At 44.5% G+C, this 19,931-nt stretch overlaps 1 protein-coding gene across 4 annotated transcripts in view; it reads left to right on the top strand.

The window, feature by feature from the left end:
- The window catches only part of MAPRE2 (microtubule associated protein RP/EB family member 2), a 153,814-nt gene that overhangs the window by 130,524 nt on the left and 3,359 nt on the right, over nucleotides 1-19,931 (top strand). For all 4 annotated transcript variants that reach the window (XM_081262964.1, XM_081262963.1, XM_081262962.1 and 1 more), the window contains 2 exons: nucleotides 6,680-6,819; nucleotides 11,445-11,603. In XM_081262964.1, the coding sequence (XP_081119090.1) occupies nucleotides 6,680-6,819; nucleotides 11,445-11,603 (299 nt within the window). The remainder of the gene's footprint in view (nucleotides 1-6,679; nucleotides 6,820-11,444; nucleotides 11,604-19,931) is intronic.

The raw sequence follows: 19,931 nt of genomic DNA on the forward strand, positions 1-19,931 counted from the left end.
ATAGGTTCATCAGTTTTTATGAAGTTTTGTGTTTGTTCTTTAATAAAAGTCAATCTCGTTTCCTTATTAGCAGTTTTGTTTTTATTTTGCTAGTGTCTAGAACTGGGAAGCCAGTGTTCTTTTGCATCATTTGTTGAATCAAGTCTCTTTTGCTAAGTGAGAATAGTGATAGGGCCAACATTTATTGAGCACTTACTTACTATGTGCCAGGTTTTTGTAAAAGACTTTCCCAAGTAATTCCTCCAAAGTTTGGGGAGCAGACACTATTTGTTATTCCTATCATAAACCTAAAGTAAGCAGGATGGCAACAAAAGTCAGCCCACTCAGCAAACAACAGAGCCAGGATTCCTGTGGAGGCCTCAGGGCAGAGCCCCACTCTTACCCACTCTCCTGCCTCCCTGGAGGTGGGTTGAAGGAGTTCAGTCCCATGCCAGGTCTTCATCCCCACTTCAATGTTGTTCATGGCTCATGCTTGCTGTGCGGAGCCAGCCCAAGCTGCCCACTTTTATGAGCTGACACTAAAGTAGTAAAAAAGAATAGCCAGACTTTGCCATTGGCTGCATAGGTAAGGACAGAGCCATAGGGCCATGAACTGCTAATTTCAAAATAAAAGAAATGCCCTCTTAATGATCTTCTGAACCAGGATCCTGGAACCCTTTTAAAGCTCCATTAGGACCAAACTCTGGCCATGAAGTCGGGTTTTGTGTGTGTGTGTGTTTTGTTTTTTGGTTTTTGCCTTCAGAGCAGATCACAGAGTATTCAAAATGAAGGTCTAGAGCCATTTTTTAAGGAAAGACTCAAGTCTTTATTATGTCAATTTACAGTAATGAGAATTGTGTAGAAATTGTCACTCATATGCAGTCTGATGGCTCTGATGTCAGTCACTAAGTAAGTCCCCATAAGTTCTCTTCTTGTGGAAACTCTCTTCTCATCAGTCTGGCCCAGATGCTTTTCCCCAGTTTCAGTTCTGTGGGGTTTCAATGAACAAGAAGGGGGTGGGGGTGGAGTGGGGGAGAGGAACAGTCTCTCAAAGCAGACAAGTTGAGGATGACCAGAAGAGCAGTGGCTTCCTGCATGCGCACGCGCTCATGTTTTTAATGTCTCTGTGGTTCTTGTCAACAGTATTAATGTCATATTTTTAGCTCTTCTGTTTATGATTTTGGCAAAAGGAACCTAGTAAATTATGTGAGAATTTCTAAATTCTATCAGAGTTAAAACCAAGTACAGTGCTTTTATTTACTTCACCCTTCTGAATCCATTGAGCCTCATCAGCCCAAAATGTAGCCTTTTCCATAAACATGAAGCAAACTACTAATTATTGACATTAGACACAGCGATCCTTGGGCTTCACTAAGGCAGTGAGTCAGACCACTCACTCGGCTGTTTTTTTACAACTATGGTTAAAATGCCTTAGAATCATATTTATGCACCAAATCCTAAAGGCATTAATTAAGACACGACTGCTCAGAGACTGGCCATGTAAATCGTGTCCATATCCAGTGGGTAAATTCAGAGAATTACAGGGACTTTTACAAATTTATGTCTATTTTCCTCTGCTTCTGAAACTCCTTTTTATTTTGAAAGGGAAAATTGAGGAGGGAGAGAGAAGCTTGAGGGCAAAACAATTGCTTATAAAACGGGGCTACCACTAATTATGTTATCAGGACATCATCAAATGCAGCTTGAAAAAAAAATTGAAATGTTTGATAACTGGAAAAAAAATCTAAATCCGTATTGTACCCAGAGTAGCTGCCCTCTCTAAAAAATATTACATAAATTATATCAATATATTTGTGTTATTTAAATTATCTAAATGGTTTTATGCATAAGCACCATTTAGGAAAGAGGCATGGGAAGGCACAGAAATAAGCAGGATCCCTGGGAGAGCGGGGCATTCTGGGAAGCAAGAAGGCAGCTACTGAGGACTTCCGTCTCTAAAACCAGTGTTGGACGCTATACAGGACATTATTGTGTCACTTCGAAATACTGGAATATAAACACTAGCTTATATAAAATACACACTAGCTTTTATAAAAGCATGATATCAATGTTAAACTTACTGACATTGATAAACTTTCTAATAACACTTTATAATAGTGGCCCAGGTAAATGGGAAAAGACTACCTGGCCCCTGAAGCTAGATATTCTTCAGAGTGTGATTATTTGAAAAGAGATAGCAGGACCTATACAGCAGATTAAAACAGTAAATATAAGGAGGTCAAAAGATTTCATTTTGATTTTTTTACAGTTAGCATTTCTTTGTGTTAATTATGTGACAACCGGAGGGGTAAGTTACTTCCATGTCAAATGGTAGCTTGTGATGTTTGAAGGGCTCCCTTTCATTCTTCTGAAGATGAGCTTTGGGTTTAACCCTGAATTCTTTAAAAAAAAAAAAAAAGAAAGAAAGAATTTTTCCTGTTTATTCAGAAGACATAAATGTGTAATTAGCTAGTGCCATATCCTCACTTATCATTTATTTCCCTCGATTAGTTTCTTTCCAACATAATCAGAATTTCCAAGCCCCCCTAATTTTAAATGTCAGATACTCATTACTTAAAGTTATTAAATTTTTCCTCCTTGTGTTCATCCTGCATCGTGTCACCATGCAGGACACTGAAGGCTGTTCCTCCATCCCTGTGAGTAAGGTGGTAGAGCAGTGAGAACACCCAGGCAGACTTAATGCCCTCCTTCTCATTTTAGGGCATCTGTAAGGGGCATCCACATGGGCCAGTGTGACAGATCCGAGGCCCTGAGCCCCAGCTGAGCGTATGAGATCTGAGAAACAGATGACATTTTTAAAAAATATTTTTTAGTTGTAGATGTACACAGTGCCTTTATTTATTTATTTATTTTTAATGTAGTGCTAAGGATCAAACCCAGTACCTCAGGGCATGTCTGCACTGGCACCTGACAGTAGCCTGTGAGGTCCATTGTGACCTACCTGGCCCTGCAGCCAGGTATGTCTCTGCCTGCATGAGGTGTGTCCTCTGTGCTCCTGGCCTGGCTCCTGAACAGGTGAGGCAGAATCCTGGTACTACCTTTAGGTCTTACCTTCACTTGGACCCTGTGCACCTGGCCATCAGGTGGCCGCCTTCCACGTGCTCGGCAAGTGCTCTACAACTGAGCTGCAATCCCAGCCCCGCAGATGACATTTGAAGGCCTAGACTCTGGAACTGCAGCAGCTGAGAAAGTTAGACCCACACAAATTATATTGAGTTGGGCTCTGTCCATAGCAGGGATGTGCTTCCTCATGGAAGTTTCCCTGTGAGGCTGTGTGGCAGGAACAGCACGAGCATCAGTAACTACAGCAGCCCCACCTGTGTAGAGTGTGTCACCCCTGTCCCTGTCTCACCAGCCAGCTTCCTCCACTCACCTGATAATGGCCATGCCTGGAGATTGGCCTGCCATGATCCCTTCTTCTCTCCAAATAGTTCAGTTTTCTTCAAGCTGCATTAGATATCCTGAAAACATAAGATAGCCCTGTTTTCCAAGCATTCTGCTTCTGATTCTTCCCTATTTTTAAGGCAGAGTATAAGAACATGAGTGAGTCTCATGACCAAGCTTGGTCATTGCAGCCAGCCACACCAGAGTCACTGACCTGCTCATGAAGAACTTCCCAGAGTGAGGAGCGTGTCACATGCTTGAGGGAAGCTCCTTCCTTCCATGGGCTCTTTCCCTCAGAAGAGGGTAGTGAGTGTAGCAGAGATGGGGACAGCCCAGCACAAACTACTTGCCTGCTCCCTCCTAGAGCACCAGCCCTCCCAGCCCATCTTCCTGATTCCCCATGTGAGGGGCCTGCATAAAAACCCAAGGTGATCTTGAAAGGAAATCAAGGAAGGGATCTCTGTCAGAGGCTGGCACCTCTGGTTTGGTTTTCTTTGTGTATTTCTGGCTCTTCCAACTCCTCCAGCTTTCATGGTATCTTTAGCTGGAGTGATACCTCTGCTAGGAGTCATTTAGCAGATTCTAAAACCATTATGGAGTGTGTCTGGGTCAGACATTGGCCAGGGGATGTGGAGTGGACAGCAAACAGATGGAACACCTGCATCGTGGAGTGTGCCTGGTGGGAGAAGTGAGCATCAGAGAACAATTATACCATGGTGGTTGGTGTGACCTCTGGGGAAGGAGTTCTGGGCACTGTGGTAGCCCAGAGGAAGCAACCTCTAAGCCGAGACCTCAAGGGTGGTACATCTAGTCATTCAAAGTAGGTGGGGAGGGAACAGGAGGCAGGGGCTTTCATCAGAGGGAACACAGCCCAAATCACACTGGACCATTCTGGGGTCAGAACACTGCCTTGTTCCCAAGAGGGTTGGGGGTGCCATGCCTGGGAATTCTTAGGTGAGCTTCTGGAGAGCAGAGGCTATATCTTAGTCATTTTAGAAATGTCCATAACATGGCCTTTGATGGGCACTTAATAAATACGTATTTATTAAAAGAAGGTATTGGTCATAGGTGTTGGCAGTACTTGCTCTTAGACTGTTTTTATATTAAGTGGGATGTATTGCTCATAAGAAGGAACCAGAAGTGCCCTCACCCACTCCTAGTCTGGTGGCTGCCTTCTAAGGGCCTCTGGCCCAGTCATACTGTCCTGCTTCCTGTGCCTGTCCCTCCACATTGTTTGCTTTACCCAGTCGGTTGGAGAACCTACGCAGTGGAAGACAGAAGTAATGTTCCAGGAATGTTCTGTGTGGGCTCCTACAGAGAAGAGGGGTCCTTGCAGCTGTTGCAGCTGTGTTTCAGTAACTAACAAACCACAAGTTCTCTAGACTCCTTGGGACACCCTCATGTACAGGTGAGGTTTCCAGGTCCCTGTGGATTGACCCTTTAAATACGTACACTTCCTTAAGTCATTCCCAATTTAATATTTTTATTTTAAAGTGTATTGGCCATTTTCCGGTGTTTTCAAAGAAGAATCTTCATTTTTTCCTTTGGAACAGAGGGGTGGTATTTGAAAGCTATAATACTGAGGTGCTTCTCAAGGGTGTGTGTGTAACTTGCATCTGTAACTAATGACTCCAGGCACCTGAAGACACAAAAATAAAAATTTTATAGTCTTCCTGTTGGCTACTTTGTAATTAGGGTATTGGTTGAAACTTGTAACTGTTGTCACATACCTGCTTTTATGACCTCTTGTGTTTTTCTAATCTGTTAGAAAATAGAAAAATCGGAAACTGTGAAGTTGGAAATAAACTGTAAAATTGAAAACCACATAATCACGTTTTATTTGCTCATTCATGTATTTATTTAGACATTTGTTCCTTCACCAAATGTGTGTTCAGCCAAGTGTTGTGTGATGCACTGGGGTGGCAAAGATTAAACAAAACATGTTCCTTGCCCTTCAAGAGCCTTCTAGAAGGGAAGGGTGTAGAGGACTATGGTGGCAAATGGGGCAGGGGAGCACACAGGAGGGACACCTACCCCAGTGGAGTGGTGAAAACCAGAGCTGCCCTCTCCCTGTTCAGAATAAAAGGGAAGGGGACTGAATCCCCAGAAATGATCCAGAAGTTCTTAACCCGTGAGCACAACAGCTTCTCTGCATGTACCTTGTACTTCCCTGTTGGCTACAGCCATTCCCATGTCTGTGCCATGTTCTAGACTGAGTCCACTATGAGCTGATCACAAGACAGGCAAGGTCTTCCTGATGTGATACTCGGGGGTCACTTGGATAAGGTACTGACCCCCAGAACTTCCCACTGTAAAGGGCACAGTCCCCTTTTGTAGTAAATAATTTAAATGATAATACCTTGATATGTGGGAATGTCTTGGTCCCTAAAAGTCTCTCATCTGGACAAGTCTTTTGGAGTTAGCTATGGACGTTACAAAATTGTGATTTTCTATTTCTAATGTTTTTTTTTCCTACTTTACTGATGGTGTTCTGTAAAGATCTTATTCTTTGTCTTCCTTTCTTCTCCCTCCCATTATGAACTGAGGAGTTCTTGTGTATGTAATGTATTACAGTGAGTTACCGCCATTATTCTTCAAACTGCCTCAGTGTGGCCATGTGGGACTCCTTCAGGTTGGTCCCTGGATCCTTGTGATAATAATCCTTGAGCACATTCTTGTTTTTTGGTACAGGGTGTCCTAGGCTCAGCTTGTGCATTTCCTGCCTCACCCCTGGATCAGCCATTTCTCAAGAAGCCTTTTGTTGCAGAATAATATTTAGAAATTAAGATTTGGGCATCAGGGTACTCATTGCTAGGAAGATGCCATTGCTTCTAGACTCTTTCGATGACTGAAGCTAGGGGATATTTTAAAAGAGAAATGTTTGTATTCATGTTTCTTCTTTTTCGATGTTTCTTCCAAAGTGTTAATCTGATGTAGGCCCTTGGTCAGAAACTCAAGGTAGTAATTTCAGATTTTCTAAAACCTTTTCTTTTTAAAAAATTGGAGTTCTTTTGTAACTATTATTCTTATCTCTGGAGAGAGAAGGACCTAGAACATACATCCCTTGTTACTTGGAAAAGAAACTGTTCTCATAAAAATTAAATAAGTTGCCCAAGACCATGACACTGTGGATTCATTTTGTGTACTTGTGAGCATTTTTGTAGCCCTTTTATAATGGGAAGGGATCGCTGCAACCCTTTTGCTTTTTAGTGCACTTGGTTTGTATCTAAAACAAGATATCTAAAAATCATGTTTAATATTGCCAATGTTTATAATTTGCTCTGATTGCTTTCAGGTGCAGCTAAATCAAGTCCAGCATCTAAACCGGGATCCACACCTTCTCGCCCCTCCTCTGCCAAAAGGGCTTCCTCCAGTGGCTCAGCATCCAAATCTGATAAAGATTTAGAAACACAGGTCATACAGCTTAATGAGCAGGTAACTCCTATCTCTGGATCCAGTGACATGTGTACGGGGCAGGGAGACAGACCCTGACTGGCCTTAGGCAAGGAAGGGATGGTGAGGCAGAATCAGTGTTGTCAAGCAAGAATAAAAGGAATTGCTTAGGAAGGTAAAATTAGTAGCTTATGATGAATAGCAGATGTTAGTCATAAATTTCAAAGCTTTACATTAAGAGAGGGCAGATGACTCAGCCTTGCTCCTCCTCCCCTATGCCTCAGTGGCCATCCCGAGCTCCAGGCTGAGTAATCCTAGTATAGACATGGCCTACCCTGCCCACTTATGGCCAATCTAGACAGTGTTAAAGGCTACTCCAGTGTGTGGTTGTCTCCCTCGCACCACCTCCCTTGCCTGTCCATCCATCCTTCCCTCTTTTCTTTCAGCAATTATTCATTGAACCTTTTTTTATGTGACAGATACTGTACTTAGTGCTAGTAATTTAATGGTAGCAAGATTAGGTTCATTTTCTTTTCTCAGAACATACAACAGTTGCACACAGTAGTATCCTACTTAAGCAAAATAAAAAAAACTCCACTCTTGGGGATGGGGTGCAGCTCAGCTGTAGAGCACCTGCCTGGCATGCCTGAGGCCCTGGGATTGATCTCCAGCACCTGAAAAAAAACAAGTCTTTCCACAGTGGCAGGTGTTGGATGCCACAGAAACACTGAAATCAAAACTGGGGGAATCTGAAAGGCTGTAGCTGTGTTTTAAGTCTAACTTTTCTTCTTAGCCTACAGCTCTTCACAAATTAAATAAATCTACTTCTGCTGACTGTGAAATTTCCGGTATAAAAATTTAAGTATGTAGCCAGGCATGGTGGCGCACACCTGTAATCCCAACGGCTTGGGAGGCTGAGGCAGGAGGATCGTGAGTTCAAAGCCGGCCTCACTGGTGAGGCTCTGAGCAACTCAATGAGACCCTGTCTCTAAATAAAATACAAAAACAGGGCTGGGGATGTGGCTCAGTGGTCGAGTGCCCTTATTCAATCTCCAGTAACAAAAAAAATTAACAAAAACCACTTAAGAATGCTTTCTAACTAGCACTAACCAACTTTGCCTTAGATTATAAGTAGTTTAAAGGTAATAAAACAACAGGGAGTGAAGGACTCCCTGCAGAAGCCGGGACCTTGGCAGCTTTCTTCCAGCCCCTCCACCATGGCAAGAGGAACCTTGACTCCAGGTCCTCAGGCGGTTCCCAGCCGTGTCCCAAGCCAGTTTCCAGTGATTAATCTTTTTCTTGATGAGCCAGCAAGAGTCTGGAAACTATTTTGAGGTAATTGTATATTTGCAATCAAGATTTTAGTTTAAAAAAGCAGGCAGTTGCTTAACTAGAGTGCTTCTGTACAAGTCCAATCACTTCAAGGAAAAACTCTAAGTCATCTGGGAGGTAGGACTTTGACCTAAAAACTGTGGAATGTTCTAGACATTTGCTTATTCTCAGTTTGTGCCTCGGGACAGTTTCCAGTGGTAACTTCTTCAGGTAAAAGACAGTAAAGTCAGCAGTGATGAGCTCCAGGCCACACACAAGCAACTCAGCCTGAACCTCGAGAGAACTGGGCTTGGGTACTTTGGATTTATTACTCTTTTCTCCTAAGGAACACAGATTTTTTTGCTTTGCCATCTTGCATTCTTTGTGACTCCTCTCCTCCCTAACTTCTCCTCCCACCACATCCAGGCCTCCAACCCCCAGAGCAAATTCTGACCACGTGGAAGCCTCAGGGTCCTTCCTTTCCTCCCTGTCCCTCACAGCCTTGACCAGCCAAACCACTTCTTCTCCTTGGATCTGACACTAGGCTCCTAATAGCTCTCAAATCACACAAAGAGACTCTCATTCCTAGACCCCCATTCCCAGATCCCCAAACTGCCTCAGCTAAACTGTCCTGCCATTCAATATGCCACTCCAGAGTGGCCAGAGGGAGAAAAGAGAGAACCGTATGCCACTCCGTACACCACCTTTCCTTCCCCTTGTTATAGCTCTTAACTTCCTCCTAAGAAGCCTCGCTCCCACTTCTTGCCCCCTATTGCCTTCATGATGAGGAGGACCAGGCCTGGCCCCCCTGGCCCTCAGAGGTAAGGTAGGACACACCCTAAATTGGGATACCTTCTAGATGTTTCCCGAGCACTTATTTCACCAGTGATCTGATTGCTCCCTCCTTTGGGTGTCCGTGAAGCCTACAGGAACCCCCTCCCCACAAGCCTGGTGGCAGCCCCACAGGCAGACAGGGTTGGAACTGAGAGCACCTGGGACAAGGAGAGACCAAGTTGGAAATGCCTGGGCAAAAGGGTGAATTACGACATTAATAGAGAAAGTGACAAATGTCGTAAACTAAGAATTTTCATGTACTTGGCCTCATGCCTTTATTCAGGCAATATCCCATGATAAATTATAAAAGTAACACTGTGCTAGACAGCTCCAGTGATAGAAATGAATCAAAAGATGTCAGAGAGGAAAAGCCATAAATAAAATAATTAGGAACTCTTCTGGACAGTGGGTGAGCCAACAGGAAGTAGGTTGGAATCAGGGACTGCTGGCAGGAGAGGGTGGGCATAGCCCAGGCAGAGACCGTGGCTGTCACATGGACTGCAAGGCGTGGGAGGACCTGCAATCTGTGGACACACTAAGGGGAGTTGGGAAAATTGTGAAAAGAAAACTTTCCCACCATCGACCTCCCCCATGTCATATGGCATCCCACCACGTGTGGGGATCAGACTGGTTTTGGTCTCTGTGAGCAGGCCTGTGAAAATGGAATTTCAGTTGCCAATTGCTCTTTCATCATATAACCCAGCTGCTGGGAGATTTTACTAAGGAATGTATATAGCCAAGTACTGCTCACCTAGTACCCATGGAGTGCCACAGAGCCTGACTCAGGCTAAGTATTTCTACAGAAGCCACAGCTATTTTCTTACTATGCAAAACCACACCATGCTCAGGATGTAGACAGACTTAGTTTTCATGGGTTGACTGTGTTCTTGTCTGAAATGGAGCTAGTGAGTGGGGGTACCCCTGAATTACCACAGGTCCATCTGTGGCACCAGCCCAGAGCTGAGATGCATTCTATGGCTGAGCCCAGAGAAGGGGTTGGTTTGTTTAAAACAGGAAAGTATTGCTAGAACAAACTTTTTTTCTAATATTTAGACTGGTTACCTTCAGTTTTTGCAAATGTCCCAAATATACTATTAGCAGAAATGAGAGTTAAAAGTTAGTGAATGGAACCTTCACAGCTTTGTCAGTAGGTACAGAGCAGCCTCAGTGAGGTTAACGTTCAGGGGCCATATTCCTAAGACTTCTAGGTGGATCCGAGTTTACATAAATATAGATGAACAAAGGATAAATATATATATGTGTGTGTGTGTATGTGTGTATATATGTACATGTGTGTATATATAATCTAGATAGATAGATAGATTGATTGATTGATTGATTAATTGATTATAAGAGACCAGGAACAGAGTGATAGTTTGAGCCTGTAAATAGCTGCTGCACCTGGAGGAAGGTGGCGGCCTGAGATTTGAAACCTGATCTTTTCCTAACCCCTTTGACATTTCTTCACCCCCAGGTGCCTGCATTGTTGAGCCATGCATAGACCTTGGGTTCCTCCCCATTGTTGGCCATTATATAATGTGCATAGCACTGGAAGGTCCTTGTACCAGTGTCAAAGGGAATAAAGAGGAAGTGAGAGCTAGTTAGGTGAGGGAATGGTGCTTCTGTCCCTTGCCACCTTCAGTGATTCACCCAAAGCCAGAACCAGAGAAGACAGATCCACACAGCCCGGCTGAGACTCCTCCAGTTTTCCTTGGGCACCAAGACCCACTTCCTCAGAGTATTTATCCAGTTTGGCTCAATCTCATTTTGAACCATACTCAACAACTCTCTTGTCTCTCCGTTCCTCCATTCTCCCATTCTCTATCCCTTTATGGGGGGAGTGTTTTTGTCTGTCTGGGCTGCTACAACCAAATACCATAAACTGTGCATGACACGTATAAACAACAAATTTATTTCTTAACGATTCTGTCAGTTGGGAAGTCCAAGATGAAGGTGTCAGGAGATAAGTGTGAGGTGAGGGCCCATTTCTCATGGATGGCACCTTCTTGTTGCATCTTCACATGCTGGAAGGATTAATGCTCTCCTTTGGACCTCTTTCAGTAGGGCACTAATCCCTTTGTGACGGCTCCATCCTTTTGACCTTGTCACCTTCCAGAAGCCTCACCTCCTGATACCTTCACACTGGGCATTGGGATGTCAACATGTGAATTTGGAGGGAGACACAAACTTGCAGATCAGAGCAGCATGCTAGGGGAAAGACGCCATTCAGCCCATGTTAGCAGGAGAGGAAAGGTTCCCACAGCCTAGCTGAAACCGCAGGCAGAGGATCACTCTGACCCTGGTTAATAAACACCAAGTTGATGGAAGGGAATGAGCAGTGTGCTTCTGAGATTGGACATTTTGGCCCAGGCTTGGGCTCAGGTGACAGACCTGTTGCTCTTCTCTCAGACTTGCACATTGGTTATTTCTGTCTCTTTACATGTTTTGGGTCCCCGTATATAGGCATAGTTGGTCACTTATTATTGTATATTTTGGGGTTCTCCACCCTCACTCTCTTGCAGGTACATTCATTAAAACTTGCCCTTGAAGGTGTGGAAAAGGAAAGAGATTTCTACTTTGGGAAGTTGAGAGAGATTGAGCTACTCTGCCAAGAACATGGGCAGGAAAACGATGACCTCGTGCAGCGACTAATGGAAGTACTCTATGCTTCAGAAGAACACGTAAGTGCCAGGAGCTCTCAGCCCCTGCATCTGAAATGACTCTCCTGGTCAAACTGCAATGGATCCGCCTGCCTTAGAGTGCTTCCCTAAGACCTCAGTGAGAATTATAGCTCAATTAATGCACTTGATCTTCCCAGAAGAATACGCACCATGATCCACTGACCCATGCCTGTGGAATATGTGTCCAAAAGTTAATCTGAGAAGAGATGAGTGCATAGTGAGGCCTAGGAGTGGGGAGGCAGCGAGAAAAACAGCCATACCCCAAGAGAGAGTGTGAGAACCTGAGCAGTAAGAATTTGTAGAAGGGCTCCTATTTCCTCATGAAAGATCACAGTACGGTTAAAGGAAAATATAATGTAGGTCCCCATAAAGCCTATGGGTTTTTGTCATAGCTAGTTGCCCTGGTTACTCATCATCAGGGTAGAGCAAAACTGCAGAATGGCCCTTTGTTGAAAAGACTTCTAGAAGGCCTCCTTTGTAGGGAAGGACCTGCCACCAGGGTTGCTGTTCATGAGCAGATGTGCTGAGGGAGACCCACAGTGTGGTTCTGCCAGGGTGACAAAAAGCAGGAGCAAGGAGAATGGTGATGTCACAAAGCCAGGAGGGGAGGGGGCGGGACAAGTGGCAGAGACTGGGGAGAGTCCCCCTAGTCGCCTGTGCCTGGAGGAAGAGGCCCAGCACCCAGGGGCAGAAGTGAGAGTCCAGTGGAGCTTGACTTGCCACCAAGCTGAACTGTGGAGGGCCAGGAGGATTGGGGCTCCGAGCGTCTGAGGCTGGGTTGAAGCTGGTGCAAGCGTTCTGGTCTCTGACTTGCAGGCCTGTAGGTGTGCAAAGAGCACTGTGGTGGGTCACAAGTGTGTGAGCATTACTACAGCCACCAGCAGGCTTACTTTGTCTTATTTCAGCTGAATGCCCAGCAAATAATTACTCCCTTTATGACTTAAAATCCTAGCAATGAAACTTTCCTGAACTGGAAAAACTCTGCTCAGATTTGGGGGTTCTCCACTATTGTTTTCATTTCCCCTGATATTTTGTTTTAAACTTCTTTCTTGGTGGCCAGTAGCTTAGAATGCAGATTTTTGAAGCCCTGGGAATCTGCCTAGTTGGGCCCCCAGAGGACATGATGGTTGAGGACATGTGGTTCTGAGTGTTTTCATATCTGATGGAAATAGCGAGAGGCTAGTCTGCTGTGTGTCTGTGACCACAGGTGGCATGGACATAATGTTCTGTGTGTTCTGAGTGCTTTGTAGTTTGTCGGGGACTAGGTGGATTATGGTTATTGTCTTCACACACTCATTTGAGGCTAAATCCGATGAGGTCTGCGCATACTGCGGCCGAGCAGGAGCTGCTGTCTGTGGTAGTGGCCTGCTGGCTAGAGGAGAACCCGCACATGGGCCTGGGTCTCTCCAGTAGGAGAGAGAACCTGATTCTAAGCCAGATCTTGTCCCAGGAGGGAGGAGTTCTTGTACAGGAGCATTGAGACATGAGCTCCAGATGAAGAGCTGAATTCCTAGCTAAGGAGATGGAGGCCAGCCTCCCACAAGAGCCCTTGCTTCCTGGGTGTGATTTCAGGGAGTGTTGCTCAGATGACCACCCTCTGGTTGGTTCTGCCATTTCCATCACCCACACCCACACCCCACAACACTCCCTGGCTACCCGCTGCATTCACAGAGCTGTGTTTGCAGTGTGTGGACGGTCAGGATGCAGACACCTAGGAGAGCAGTGTTTTAAAGCCTCATCAGTCATTAAGACTGAGTCTGTCAGGTCCTTTTCCCAAGCACCTTGGATGGGGCTGGATGGAAGAGGGCCCAGGGCTTTATATCTATTAGTTTATTAGCTCCTTTAGTTCTCTTGATAATCTTATTACATAGTCATTGTCATCATTCCATTTCATAGATGAGGGGAAACTAAGGCAGCAGAGGTCTTTCCCAAGTTCATGAGCAGGTAGTCAGAATCTTGAGTTCTTATTCTCCCTTCTCCAAGCCTGAACCATGTTTTTTGGCTGTCTTGGGTGGGTTACTTTTTGTTTTGGTTTGGTTTTGGTGCTGGGGATTCAGCCCAGGAGGCACATGCATGCTAACTAAGCACTTGCTCTACCACTGAGCTACCCCTTCACCCCTTTTAAGTGGGATTGTGACAGTAGCAATAGTGAAGAGTTAGTGCATATTTAGCATGTGCTAAATATTATGTTCATGTTCTGTATACATTTTTCACCCTAACCATATATCTATGCAGCAAGTACTGTTACTTACTTGGCATTTCACAGATGAAATTATTTGCTCAGCAACTCCAGTTAGTAGCACAAGATTTGAACCCAGGTTTATGTACTTAAGAGCCCCAAATCTTTAGGACTGTTACCTCCCTCTCAGCATATTGGATGCCATGGGGCAGGAAGAAGTCAAAGTAGTGCCACTTGGGGAAACCTCAAAATAGCCTGTCTACTTAAATCTTCAGTCAAGCACGCTCTGAGTGTGTAGGAGGAAGTAGTCAGACGCCTCCCTGGATTTCTCCAGATAACTCCCTAGTTTCATTTTTGTTAAATGAGACTCCAAAAGTCTTATCTCTGCCTCCTTCTCTGGGCATACATCCATTTAAGTCCGTGGAGAACTTCTGTTTTCTTCCGACTAATGGGTACTTTTCCCAAACCACCTTTGTGTCATCTCTGGCAGCTGCTCTCTTCAAATAGAAATGTGGTGAGGAAGGAGAGAAGAGAGACATTGGCATTACCACTTAAGTGTATGCTAAGAACTATCCAAAATCCAGGAAGAGATTTACTTAGAGTAACCAGGCAATTTAAATCTGTAAGAGAATATAGACTTGAACTACGTGCATGGGTTACCAAAGCAAAATCTTTATGTACAGTTGCTGGCTTAATTTTTCTGGTTCCAGTATATATTTCATTGCAACTTTGTGTCTGGAAAACCCATAGAAACATGTCAGGCTATACTGAGATTTCTGTGGAAAATAAGGGTTTTGACTTGCAGTATGCTAGGTGTCCATGTTTAGACTGTGGCAAGACCAAGGTTTGATTTGGTTTGGTTTTCTCTTTCCACATTTTTTATTGGTACATTGTAGTTGTGCATAATAAAGGATTTGTTAATTTGTTCATACATGCACACAATGTAACAAAATAATTTGGCTAATATCAGTCCTCACTGCTTACCCCCTCCCTTCCCCTCCTCCCACCCCTTCATCCCTTTCTTCTACCCTCTCCTTTTGATTTTCATAAGATCCCCCCTACCTCCCATCTTTTCCTTTTTCCTCTCTAGCTTCCACATATGAGAGAAAACATAAGACCCTTAATCTTCTGAATCTGGCTTATTTTGCTTAATATGATGGTCTCTGGTTTCAGCCATTTTTCTACAAATACTATAATTTCATTTTTCTTTATGGCTGAACAAAACTCTGTTGTGTGTATACACACATTCTTTTCCTTATCCATTCACTCATGAATGCACACCTAGGCTGGTGCTATAGTTTGACTATTGTGGATTGTGCTGCTGTGACCGTGGGTGTGCATGTATCACTATAGTACGAGGACTTCAGTTCTTTAGGATGAAGAGTGAGGAGTGAGATGCTAAATACTGAGGAGGGAAACCAAGGTTTTTTAAACTTTAGTTTCTGAATAGGAAGGGAAGACTGCTGTGCCTGGACTGTGTGCTGAACACTTTCTGTGGACTCTGCCGACTTTGAGCACAGACATGTACACATGGCTCTGCTTACAGAGGTGTACGTAAGAACTTCGGGAGCCATAGGTGGACTCTCCTTCCTGCATCCCCTGCCTGAGGCTCAAGAAACTGTCCAATACACCTCAAAACCTTCAAGGTTTGCCTTCCTCCCTGAGGCTGATGAGTCCTGCCTCTGGGACAGCCTCCCAGAAGCACCATCAGTCTCTGCACTGGGGCATGAGCCTTAAGAAAGCTTTGACCCCTGGCCACTGCCCATGTGGGTCATTGTCTGCAAAGACATTACTTTTGAACAAGTGGCTGTGATGCTACTTCTGTCAACTCCCTGAATTGTCCTTTTGCCCCATTGTCTTGCTCCTGATACTGTGTCCTGTTTTTAGACTATTTCCATACCTGGGTGGTGAATAGGTCACACTCACATGCAAGTCCGATATGCATGATATCTGGGAGAAAATGTCAGTACTTTGTCAGAAAGTGTCAGTACTGAGATGATGGATTATACAAATCTGAAATGACAGAGGCTTCTGGTTGGCTGCCTTTTCCTCCTGAAGATAAGGGAGGTGCTGAAGAATTAAAGGCTAGACAGTTGGGTGTGCTCTCCAATTTCAGGTAGGTGTATTTGCTGGAAGGGGAATCTCTTCCACTAAGTGATGACTGGCTTCTGATTCTTATAGTCAAGCAATCCCAGAATATAATGTTTGGAAGGTAGAAAAATCTAGCTAGAAGTTTTGAGCAGGGGAGTCAACAGGTAATTCATTTCCCAGGTGTAGAAACCCTATGGAAGTTTTCAGAGCAGATTGCCAGCCAGTTGTCCAGTGCCTCTCTGTCACATTGTCATTATCTTTTCCCTCTGTATTTAACTTGGGCCCACAGGTATGTGAGCTGAATCATTGGCTATCTGCTCCCTTATGGATTTTGACAGCCAAGGTGCAATAGCTTATAAATAGCTGCTTATCTCCTGAGGTACTGTCATGGAAGCCACTTTAAAAATGACCTAAAGACTTTCTTTCTCCTCAGCAGTGTTTTGATACAGGCAGTGTTTCTGTCACTACAGAGTCTGTGCATTCCACTGGATAAAGCAATGGCTGTGAAGGAAAAACACACAACCCCTCCCACAGAAGAGCCCACAGTCCCTGGAAGGAAGACAGGGACACAACTAACTAGAATCTGTGCCTGATTATAATAAATGTGATAACAGAGACATAAGTCAAGTTGTGGGGAGTACACAGAAACAGCCTGGAGGGCCCAGCAAAGATGTCACAGTGAAAATGGCTTTTGTTGGATGTTCAAGGATGGCTAGGAATATCAAGTTAATAAAGCTAAGGTAGGGTGTATTTACGGCAGAGGGAACTTGGATTAAAACAGGGAGGAAAGAAGAGCCAACCAAGGCTGCCATGAGGAGTGAGTGGGAGATAAGGCCGAGCACCACCCCCCGCCACATTTGGAAGCAGGAGCTTCTGGGTGAGCCTCCTTCCTCCTCTGCCCCCATTCTCCTCCCACAGTGGCCAAGACCCTTCTTCAATACTTCCTTCCAACTTCTCTAACCCTTACAATAAGAATAAAAAAATTTAACTTCACTCACAGTTCACTTAGAGAGATGTAATGGATTGAAAGGAAATATCAGAATTGAGCAGGTGTCACTTCAGTTCATTGGCTCCATATTTGACATAGGTTTTGCCTGAGCATCTACTTAACATGTGGATTTAAAGTCTTCATTTTTATATGGATCAAAGAAAAAGGTCTTTTGTTTTTCCTCCTGGGAACCTATGAAAGTGCACAAAAGGATGGGCAAGCTCAGGTGTGATATGTAGTATTTCAGAATTATAGATGTGTTCTGCCAAACTTTCCAGTTTCCTTAACTCGCACCCCAAGCATTAGCAACCCATTGATAATTTGGAAGATTTGCTCTTTATTGCCTGATAAGCATGATCTGGGGTCCTTGGTTCCTGCAGATATTTGCTATCACAAGCAGTTTCCTGTGGCTAGGACTTGAGCCTGGTGCTCTAGGGAGCTGCCCTTGCCATATGGGAACCACAGAACCATAGACAAGGGCATGGACCCACCCCCCCTTCTTTAACATGTTTGGGAAGAATGCCTGCAGAGGGGCCTCATGGGTGGGTTCTTAGTCCTGTAGCTTGTTAACAGATTTAACAATTCCTTGAATCCAGGTCTTCCAAATTGCAGTTCTTAGTTAACTCCATTATCCCACAGTTAACTCCCAACTGTGACGAGCTTTTCTCTAAAATGTAAAACAGATCCTCATTTCTGAGATCTTCCCCTCATCAGTGTAACATGCACAAACACAATTATGTAAGAAAAGCATGCTTTAGACCAGCCGAAGTTAGAGCGATATAGTATGGAAGACACCACACTAGATTCAAGAGTTAGGAAGAATGAAACGACATCCCTCACCCAGGGCAGTCTCTGAGCCAGGGTGGAAAGGAAGACGGCCATCCTGTAGAAGCACACACAGGTCTGGCTCCCACAAGCCCTCTAACAGAAGCAGAAACAAGGTTTCAAAAGCTTGGAGAGAGGAGCTGTTACTGTGGCGTGGTGGCAGGGAGAGAGGTTTCAGGGAGGAGCCGCATTTTCAGAAAGTGGAGGAGCCCGTGGCAGAATAGCCACTGGGAGTTCCCAGGCACCATGTCTATAAACAACCCACTAGCATGTCTCCTTCATGAGGAGAGCGCCTGCTCCAAGACCAGTGCCTGTTTTCTATTTTGTGCCACCCCATCATAAAATAGCCTCCTATTCCTCATGAGAAGACCACCCTCACCCGTGCCAAGCAGTGGGCAAAGCCAGCAGTAGAGAATACTGCCAGGATATAGCCACAGCATGCCCAGGGGCCCCTGGGATCGCCTGACACTACAGATTCAGGACTCTGCTCTCCAAGATCAGAGAGCATCTGCAGTTAAGGAATCCAAGTGTGAGGATCAGAAAAACAGAAGTGGTCAGAGAGGAGGATATTGGGCCTTACCCTTGGTGGCACACTCTACGGTGGTACCCAGGTATGGTTAGGGTTAAGGGAGAGTTCACCTTTACCAAATAATGTGCCCATTGTCACAGAGTTAAAGAGACATTACTAAATGTAATCCCAGGTTTTTAATACAATGATGTCACTTTCAACTGTTGGTTGTCACAGAAAGGGGTTTTTTTTTCCTTAATTATTTGTGCTTAATATATTCCAAAGAGTTGTCCCACAAAAGAAATCATAATCACAGCTCATATTTACTGTCTACTAAATACTCCTTCGTTGGGTTCGATTAATCCATTGATTCACTGATCAGTGAAACACTGAAAACTCTGCTACGTGAGTACCCCCATCCCTGTCTTAGACAAGAAACTGAGGCACAGAGCAGTTGCAATATATTTACAAAGTCTCACAGCTGGTAAATAGCTCCAGAGTCTCATGCCTTTACATTATACAGCCTTTCAGAAAAGACTCAGCATGTGATCTTGGCTGATAGTCTGGTGGTCTTGGTCATCTATACTTGAATCCTCTGAAACCTTCCTCTTGCCACAACACATATTGCCTTCTGTACTGACTGAGAGGTGACATAGTCGAATGAGCCCCTACTCCTGACCTCAGAATCTCAGGATGTAGTGGATGAGGCCGAAAAATTCAAGACAAGATTACAAGTCGGTTTCATAGCACAGGAAGAGCAGAGTGCTGCAGGAGAAGGAAGAGAGATCATTTTGGCTCAGGGTACTGGAAAGAGGACCACACTCTATTTGAATTGGTTCTCAACAGTTTTGTCCTGAGCTACAGGGAATACGGGTCAGATAGGAAGGGGGTGGGTGGTTTGATGGTTCAGGAGTCGGTGTGCCAGGTGTGAGAAGACCTGAGCACATCTCTGTGTGCTGGCACACATGCCACACTGTACCATAAAACCGTGTGCCATTATTGAGGGGGCAGTTAGCTGCTGTTGGTTAGCTTTACTCCTTCAGCTTGGATAATAAAGAGCTAGTTAATTCTTAATGAGGTCAAAAATTGAAAGAATTTGTATCTGTGGTTTAGTTGGTAACCATGATACACTTCACCGGGTTAGACAAATGAATAAATAGACATTGGAAACCAAGTAGAGAAACACAGAGAATAGAAAGTAAGCAAAGATCTCAACCACCCTGAACAGATATCCCAAAGTCCTTGAGCCAAAGCTCCTAAGCTCTCTGCTAAGTGGGGTCTATTTGCCAGGGGCAGCCCATGAAACATGGCTGCTACCATTTCCTTCCCCTCAGAAACTCAAACAGGTTTACTTTTGCTGGTATCTCAGCCCACATCAGATTAGTAACCTATTGTAACAAAAAGGTCTGGCTTCAGGCAGACAAGAAGAAGGAAAGCAGGGAAGGAAACCGGAAGTGGATCAGAAGCACCACATCCTGGACCATTAGTGTAGGGGCAACCGTCCTACACAGGCCTAGGATGCTGTTTTATGTTCATTGTGGTCATCATGATGCTGTAGAGTCATTGTGTTTAGTTGACTCTCTTACAAAAGGTAGGAAAGTGGGGCTGGGGTTGTAGCTCAGTGGTAGAGCACCTGCCTAGCACCTGTGAGGCACTGGGTTCGATCCTCAGGACCACATAAAAATAAAGAGATTGTATCCATCTACAACTAAAAAACTAGGAAAGTATGTGATGTGT

The sequence above is a fragment of the Spermophilus citellus genome (genome assembly GCF_964194105.1).
Source record: "Spermophilus citellus genome assembly, chromosome: 12".
Classification (NCBI taxonomy): Eukaryota; Metazoa; Chordata; class Mammalia; order Rodentia; family Sciuridae; genus Spermophilus; species Spermophilus citellus.